Here is an 8,429-nt window from a genome sequence, read left to right as displayed (position 1 = left end):
AAGAAACAAAAAATTAAAAAATTCTAGAAATGGATTGGTCAAAGCTTCAGCAAGAGATGCACAAGTCTAGAAGCACATATGCAACTCGTACTTTCACTTCTTATACCACTCAATCCACACTTGGTTTAAGTACTCATACAAAATAATAAATTTGAAAAAAAACACACTTACTTAAGATCTCTTTCACCATCGCCTCCGGCACCTCGAGGGCGAGCTTCCTCCATGTTGGGTGAGCATGGAGCACTTGGTGCGGATGATGGCTCCCAAGTTGTGAGTCAATAGGCTGTCAAGTGTTATGCGGGTGATCCGATTCAAGGACAAGCCGCTATAGATCCCCAGCACTTTGACCTTCTTCCCACCCCGATTGGGAGTTTTCCGTCTCCTGTCGGGGGCATGGCCGTTGAATCGTCATGAGCCTCCGCTGCGTCACCAACTGGTTAGGGTTTAGTTTATTATAAATAGAGTGTTTTTGTTTTAGTAGAGATCAATTCAGTCAAGGTGTAGCATTTAGTTTGTAGCTAGCTATCTCGCCAATTTTATTGTTGGTTAATAATAGTTTCATAGTTTGTTTATTCGTCTATTTGATACTCGGATTTTCAACTCTGGTTACCTTTAAACAAAATTCCTATCTTTCTCATTCTTGTATTAAATTAATTGAGAATTCTATTTGAGCACAAGTTATTCATGAGTTCATGCGTCTCTTATTTCACCTAATTACAACGACAAGCATCATTTTAATTTCATGTCATAAATTTACCAATTTTGACAAATATACATATTTGAGATGTAGAATTAAAAATTTGCTCAAATAAGCCATTGGATGGTTGAATGCGAACCCTACTACGATCACCATGTTTCCATACAATCAGAAATGTTCCGGTGTTTCCAGATGCATCTGAACGTTCTACGACTCGGATTCCCCGGCCCTTGGGTTGACAAATGACAATCCGACAAACTGCTTGTTGGATGCCACCCCCTTGTTCTGCAAACAAATACTTCTGCAGTGCTTTGTGAACTTTAAATCGCACTTTTGTCCCATCCTGCCAGTTGAAATCGAAATTCAGGCATATATAGCTCGATCATTGCATGTGAGAAATTTGTAACAGCATGCTCTTAGCAAAACAGACAACACTAATATAATTGTGGGAAATTTAACGAAAAGCTCTCAGTACTGCTCCCTTTAACGAAAAATCATATTTTTACACTAAAAAGTCAATCATGATACTATTTATTTTACCATTTATTTTGTCTTTATCACTAAAATTCAAAGTTTTCAAACCCTTCATTAGTTTTCCTTATAATTATATTTAGGATAAAGTACAAAAAAACTATCTCAACTATTGGTATCATGACACTTTCATACCTCATCTTTTAAAATTGACAATGTCATACATCATCTTACGAATTTGTGTCAATGTTATACCTTCCATTAGCTTGGCGTGAATTTCTCAGTTAAATGCTGACGTGGCTTAATCCGGGACCCATTTTCTATTAAAAAATTATTAAAAACTAAAAAAAAAAATTAACAATTTTTAAATATTAAAATGATAAACAAAAGTATAAATTAATTAATTAATTAAAAAAAAATTTAAAAAAAAAAAAAAAAAAAACCCTCACGTCCCCTTCACCCCCCCCTCTCTCTCTTCTCCCCCGTCTTCATCTTCTTCCCCCTTCCTGCAACCCAGAAAAAAAAAAAAAAGAAGAAGAAGAAAAAAAAAAAAAAAAAAAAAAAAAAAAACCAATTTATCTTCCTCCCTCCCCCCCCCCAACTCGCGATTTTCCCCGACCCCCCTTCCTTTCTTCCCCCCTCCCCCGTCTTCCCTAAACCCGAATCCACCCTCGTACCCACTACTTGCAACCCAAAAAAAATAAAACCAGGAAAAAAACCCAGATCCCGTTGAGGTGGAATCGGGAAACCTTTGTGATGGGGGTGGGAGTGGTGGATTTGGGGTTGGCAGGGGGTTGGGTTTTTTGGGTGGGGGGACGAACCACGTGTGGTTTGGTTTTTTTTATTTTTTTCCTTCTTCTTCTTTCTGGGTTGCGTTTTTTTTTTTTTTCTTCTTCTTCTTCGGGTGGGGGGGTTGATAGGTTTTCAAATTTTTATTTTATTTTATTTTTTTGGTTGAAGATTAAGCAGGAAGATGAAGATGGGGGAGAAGAGAGAGAGGGGAGGGGGGGAGGGACGAAGTGAGGGGTTTTTTTTTTTTTTTTTAACTTTTGTTTTAATAATTTTTAATAATTTTTTAATAATTTTTTTTAATAGAATGTGGGTCCTAAATTAAGCCACGTCAGCATTTAACTGAAAAATTCACGCTAAGCTAACGGAAGGTATAACATTGGCACAAATTCGTAAAATGAGGTATGAAAGTGTCGTGACACCAATAGTTGAGGTAGTTTTTTGTACTTTACCCTTATATTTATTATATATATATATATATATATATATATATATATATACACACGTGTGTGTACATGTGTATGTGCGTGTGTTTTTGTAGTAATATTACCAAAAGATCATTGTTGGGGATTCCTTCAAAGAGACAAGATTTCATCCAACCCTCAATGAGAAGCCAATTCCCCAGATTAACATTTTTGAATTCTGTGCTAGGGAAAGACAAACTCAAAATACGATTATGACTCCTTAAACTACAGAGTCTGATTGTAGTACGATTTTTTTTTGGGAGCACCTGAACTAAATTTATAGTCTTTTTAGGTTAAATTTAACTTAAAAATAGAGAACATTGTTGAAGATGCTATTTTAGCTATGAATTATAAATAGCTTAAATTATTAGTAACCTCCAATTGTAATGTATAATCCTACTTTTTTTCGTAGACTAGTTCAATGTATTTCCACCGGCGTGGATTTGCCAAGGCATCTGGGCACTTTACGGTAAAGCCCAGCTTTACGAAAAGAGATCATTTCTAGATCTCTTACATCAAAGTTATCGAATCAAGCAATTTGAACCTTTAAAATTTCATTCAATGGTAAAAAATTATTATAACTTTTAAATGATTTAAACATGTGGGTCGTTTGATAAAATTTCAAAAGTCCGAATCACTTGATCCGGTGATTTTGGTAGAAGAGATCCAGAGAGAATCTCCTTCCAAGCTCTATCGATGTGGATTACTCTGGACAAGTGGTGGACCCCACGGAACCCAGACAGCTTCTCGGGCCTTCCCGACCCAAGTAGGTTCCCAGGTAGATGATGGGTCCCAGATGATTTCAATGCAAGCGGCCCAGATAGCTGTCCATCTCCACCATTTAATCTCTAATAGTTTGGCGATCTAACGGTCTATTTTTTCAACTTTTAAAATGAAAATAAAATGGGAAATAAATGTTTAAAAATATATATAAAAAATGGAAAATCCAGAAACAAGTTTTTCCAAATGGTGCAAAACAAAATATTCAACAGTTACACACTTAAAACGCGCCAAAGCATCAGCGAAAAGCTAATGCATTTATTCCTTTTATTTCTTTTTCTGTAGTACAATTTGAGGTCCAATATATTTATCAAAAACAAAGTAGAGTTTCAATATATATATCATAATCTGTCAAACCTAATTAACGTTTATGTAGTTGTTTTCAATCATCCACTTGAGGCTCCAATGCTTTTGTTCACACTTGTAAGCCCAATATGCCCATCCAAAAGTGGCACGCCCATACACATCTAATTGGGCACTTGCAAATCTCTGGTATTCTTCCCTTGATGCTCCATTTATCGCCCATTCGGCAACCCATTCCCCTGTACGTACAATATATTCTCATAAAAAAGCCAGCTAAAACAACGCTTATGTGGAAAAGTGTTTCTTACCCATCACTTATTGCTTAATTAATAGTGACTTACCAACAAATGTGAGGGGTACACCACTGGAAGTGGTCACAGTATTGAGATCCGAAGCTCGATGGTTGCGGATGTAATCGATGTTTTGTTGCACGCTGAAGCTTTTGAACATGTCTGAATATAGGCTGTAGTAATGCACATCTACGACCACACGATCGAGGCCTTGGGCAAATGAGAGAAGCTCCTTTGCATCAGCAGGTCCTAACCTGTTCGATAAGATGACATAGGCCCTTGAAGTGTACTTCCTTACTGCATCATAACCGGCTTTGTAATAGTTTTTGAGGCTGTCTAGAGTAACACCTGGTGCCATAGGCTCATTCATTAACTCAATTGCAGCAAGAGCTGGATGGTTAGAGTATCTGTTCGGAAAAAGGGAAAGGTTCACATTAGTTGTTACTTTGCGACGATTAAGCTTAGTTCTTGTATGCGTTTGCTTCTATATTATTTGTTTAGTGAAGAATTGAACGCGTAAGACCTTGCAGCTAAGAAATCTATAACTGCAACAGTATCCTGTATTTTGGAATTTCCCCATTCAAGATAGCCATCTCTTGTTGCACTGTGATCATTGCCGTTTTGAGAACCTTCAACTGCATGTAGATCGATGATCACCTTCATCCTGTAATTTCTGCAGATATGTTCATAGAGGGAAACAGTAAAAATACTATAATTTCAAGTATTTTTCTCTTTCTGTTCTCTAAAATATAAGTTATTGTTCTAAAATTAAGTACCAATATATAGATGACACATATGTGCAACTACTTACTGTGCCCAAGAGAAAGCATTGTCAAGGGCTTTCAAGGAGCCACCAACAAAAGGCTTAGGTGGTGATGGATCTTTTGCAATCCACCATCCAACCGGGATCCTCACCGCATCCAAGCCGTTTGAAGACAAGAATCTGAAATCATCTTCGGTGATGTAACTGTTCCTGTGATCCTGTTAACCATGGTTTGAATTGAACTTTATTGTTTATAATCATAATTGATTACTGGCGTCTGATGTGCCTGGTAAATTGCTAATACTCATGATCAGTTACCTGCAAAACTTGAGGAGCTCTGTCTGGACCATAACCATTTGTGATTTGGTATTCACCTCGCAAGGTCTTGTCACTTAATATTGTCATTATGAAGACAGACGGGTTATCGTCTTCCCAACCGGAGCCCTCATGATCTGCAGTCAACTGCGTCTCGGATGTTGCCTAAGTACGACGAAAAACATGATTTTGATGCCATTAGTTTTCCAGTTCCTCAACATAAAAGACTTAGTCTATACAGTTAAAAGACCATTTTAATTTAGTAATAGAATAGTTATATGGTCTGTCAATTTTATATGTTCTTTATCCTATAAGAATGTTCACATACTGAAGTGAGATCAGATGTAATATGTATGTGACAAATAAATGGATGTTTGTTCAATGCTACCAAAAGAAAAAGCACCTGCAGAAATAAACCATTGGATGCTTGAATGCGAACTCTATTTGGATCACCATCTTTCCTTACAATCCGAAATGTTTCTGAATTGCCTGGTGAACCTGAAACTGCGACAACGTCTTGGTTTGACAATCCCACAAACTGCTTGTTGAACACTCTAAAATTGAAGGACGATTCATCGATCCTCCACAACTGTATGCATTATACAACGAATCAAATTCTTACCGTAAGAATTGAAGTTAATTTCTATGATTAATCAAAGTTAACATTAAGAGCATATATACCCTGAAAGTTTCCCAACCAGACGCTGAATCGCGGTTCACGACAACAGTGGAACCAGAACCACCCCCATTTTCTGCAGCAAGATACTTCTGCAGCTTTGTGGACTTGAATTGAACTTGTGTCCCATCCTACCAATGATATTCAAAATCAGTAAAATATTATCGGTGACTTTTTTTGACTGGAAAGACTGTTGGATCATTGAAATACATTAAGAAATAATAACTCTAAAAAATACATCAAAATATATGTCAAAACATGTTTCTCTCAATTCTAACATACACACACACACACATATAATATATATATATATATGACATGTATGTAGCAGACGTACCAAAAGGTCTTTGTTCGGAATTCCCTCAAAGAGAGAAGGTTTCATCCAACCCTCTATAAGAAGCCAATTCCCAAGATTCACAGCTTTGAGTGGCAAATTGATATCTTGTGCTAGGGAAACAGGAACAACACATAAGAACAGGTGCAAAGCCAGAACATGGTGATATCCCATCTTTCAACCCTTCAATCTCTCAATCAGAAATGAACGGAAAAGGCATCAGGTGCTTGTTATATAGAAGCAACAATTTGGTCAAGTCAAAACGTTAACGATGAAATATTTCTAACGTTTGATTAAACAAATATAAAAACATTCGATGAACTAAATTGACTAAGAAATTAGCGTTCCAATAAGTTCAACACGTCGAGGAGGAAGAAAGTCTACATGTGATCATGGTTGCCATGACCAGCCAAAGGTGGAAAGAATTATTGCCTTTGCCTTACATGGAATTTTATGTCAATCATGGGATAATTGGTTGGTATGATTCAGCAGCTAAGGTAGGAACACGTATTGCCTTCTTAAAGGATCTTTGGTAAAGCGTTTCTATTGGCTCAAGCGTGTTCGTTTTTCATTGAGGCTGCCGGCTGCATGACTTTTTTCTCTCTTATCTTGACTTTTTCTTTTCTTATCCAACTAGCAATTGCTAAAAGGGCCACCGTGTGTTTCCATTAGAGAGACAGAGAGAGACAGAGAGAGAGATAAAAAGAACCCTTGACAACTTTAGTTTTATAAAAATCTCTTATTAGAAAAAGAACAGACCTTAAATGTGTCTATAAATAATTGAGCTATCATTCTTTTGATACTAAAAATTATCATTCTTTTGATACTAAAGATTATCAAGCCTTCGTGGCGCGCAGGCCAAGTAACTATGTTCTTCTTGTGGTTGATGCGGACGTGTAAACTTGACACCAAGGTGAATTGAGTGAGAGTAAGATGAATGCAGTGGTGGTGTCGAATCGTGCTGTTAACTTTTGGGCCAAGCGCCTATGGCTAAGGAAGGACACTCTTGGCCTAGTGGTGGTGTCGAATCACTAATCTTCATTAAAGGGAGATTGAAAGCAAGTTTCAACTCACAATTGATCAGTAAAGGTTCTAATCGCTCACTGCCTCGCTAATTAGAACCTAATGGGTTGTACACCATGTATGGTTGAGATTGAAGAAAACAACATAGTTGAGTAAGGCCATTTAAATGGTTAATTATTTATGGCCATGATTAATTAATATGTGAATTAATCAAACGAATAAGTTCGTTTTAAACCTCGGGTTAGTTTTGGGCTTCAAGGCCCAATGGGTTTTGAATAGTCAAACCCATTAACTTAAGTTGTATGACAACTTACAACATAAAGGGCCCAAAAACCCAATAAACTCACCATGGCGACCATACATAGGGTTTTGGTTTAATTTCAATTATGCCACTCAATGTGAGTGGCTATAAAAGGAAATTTATTGCCAAATTCATTTAGGGCTTGTCACATCCCAGACTGGCTTCGTTGTAGCACGATATTGTCCGCTTTGGGCCACGCCTTCACGGTTTTGTTTCTAGGAACTCACGAGCACTTCTTAGTGGGTCACACATCCTAGAAATGCTCTCGCCCGAACTCGCTTAACTTCAGAGTTTCGATAGAACCCAAAGCCAGTGAGTTACCAAAAAGCCACGTGCTATATGCAGGTGGGCATGTACATATAAGGCACATCACCCTCTCTCCGTTGGTCGATGTGGGATGTTACAATCCACCCCCCTTAGGGGCCTGACATCCTCACCAGCACACTCGCACCACATGGTAGAGTGGCTCTAATACCATTCTGTCACATCCCAAACCGGCTCTACCGTAACACGATATTGTCCGCTTTAAGCCACGCCCTTACGGTTTTGTTTCTGGGAACTCATGAGCACTTCCCAATGGTTCACCCATCCTAGGAATGCTCTCGCTCGAACTCGCTTAACTTCGGAGTTTCGATGGAACCCGAAGCCAATGAGTTCCCAAAAGGCCTCGTGCTCTATGGAGGTAGGCATGTACATATAAGGCACATCACCCCCTCTCTATTGGTCGATGTGGGATGTTACATGGCTTAATAAGGGAATTGGAGAGAACAAAAGCTCCCTATTTTCTCTTTTAAAGACCGATCTTAAGGGGGAAGAACACTAGCATCTTCTTCTCCCTTAGTCACTCATTTCTTCATCAACCTCTAATTGGCCTTGAAACATAGAGGTCCCTTTCTTGGGAACTTAGACGATCAATTCATCCATTCAACTCCAAGAAATCCATGGAGTAAATAAGCAAGAAATAAAGGCTCACTCTTGGGTGATTAGCCTTTGCTTATGCAAACAAGAATCTTCAAAGGTATAAGAAGTCTCAACTCTATTTGTCTTTAATTTGAGTTGAGTCTTGGTTCACAATTACTAGGCTTTAAATTTCATGGTAAAGTATGGATTTTGAGTGCCTACAAACATGACTCTGCCTTTTAATTCTTAAATGTATGTGTTGATGTTGCTCAAATGAGCTAGCGTAATCAAAATTTTCCTTCACTGGGGTTTCTCCAATTTCT

The 8,429-nt window shown here is 37.9% G+C and overlaps 1 protein-coding gene across 1 annotated transcript; it reads right to left on the bottom strand.

Annotated features, from left to right (window-relative positions):
• Positions 1-3,439: 3,439 nt before the first annotated feature.
• Positions 3,440-6,411, bottom strand: LOC137720637 (probable glucan 1,3-beta-glucosidase A). Its single transcript, XM_068459727.1, has 9 exons — positions 6,267-6,411; positions 5,886-6,072; positions 5,554-5,679; positions 5,276-5,461; positions 4,876-5,037; positions 4,606-4,775; positions 4,318-4,467; positions 3,846-4,201; positions 3,440-3,743 (listed from the first exon to the last, which is right to left on the bottom strand). The coding sequence occupies exons 2-9, from the start codon at positions 6,054-6,056 to the stop codon at positions 3,559-3,561; spliced, it is 1,506 nt and encodes a 501-aa protein (XP_068315828.1). The 5' UTR covers positions 6,057-6,072; positions 6,267-6,411; the 3' UTR covers positions 3,440-3,558.
• Positions 6,412-8,429: the final 2,018 nt, after the last annotated feature.

The sequence above is a fragment of the Pyrus communis genome, chromosome 16 (assembly GCF_963583255.1).
Source record: "Pyrus communis chromosome 16, drPyrComm1.1, whole genome shotgun sequence".
Lineage (NCBI taxonomy): Eukaryota > Viridiplantae > Streptophyta > Magnoliopsida > Rosales > Rosaceae > Pyrus > Pyrus communis.
The sequence above is the reverse complement of the archived record's forward strand: the minus strand, read 5'-3'. Positions and strand labels throughout refer to the sequence as shown.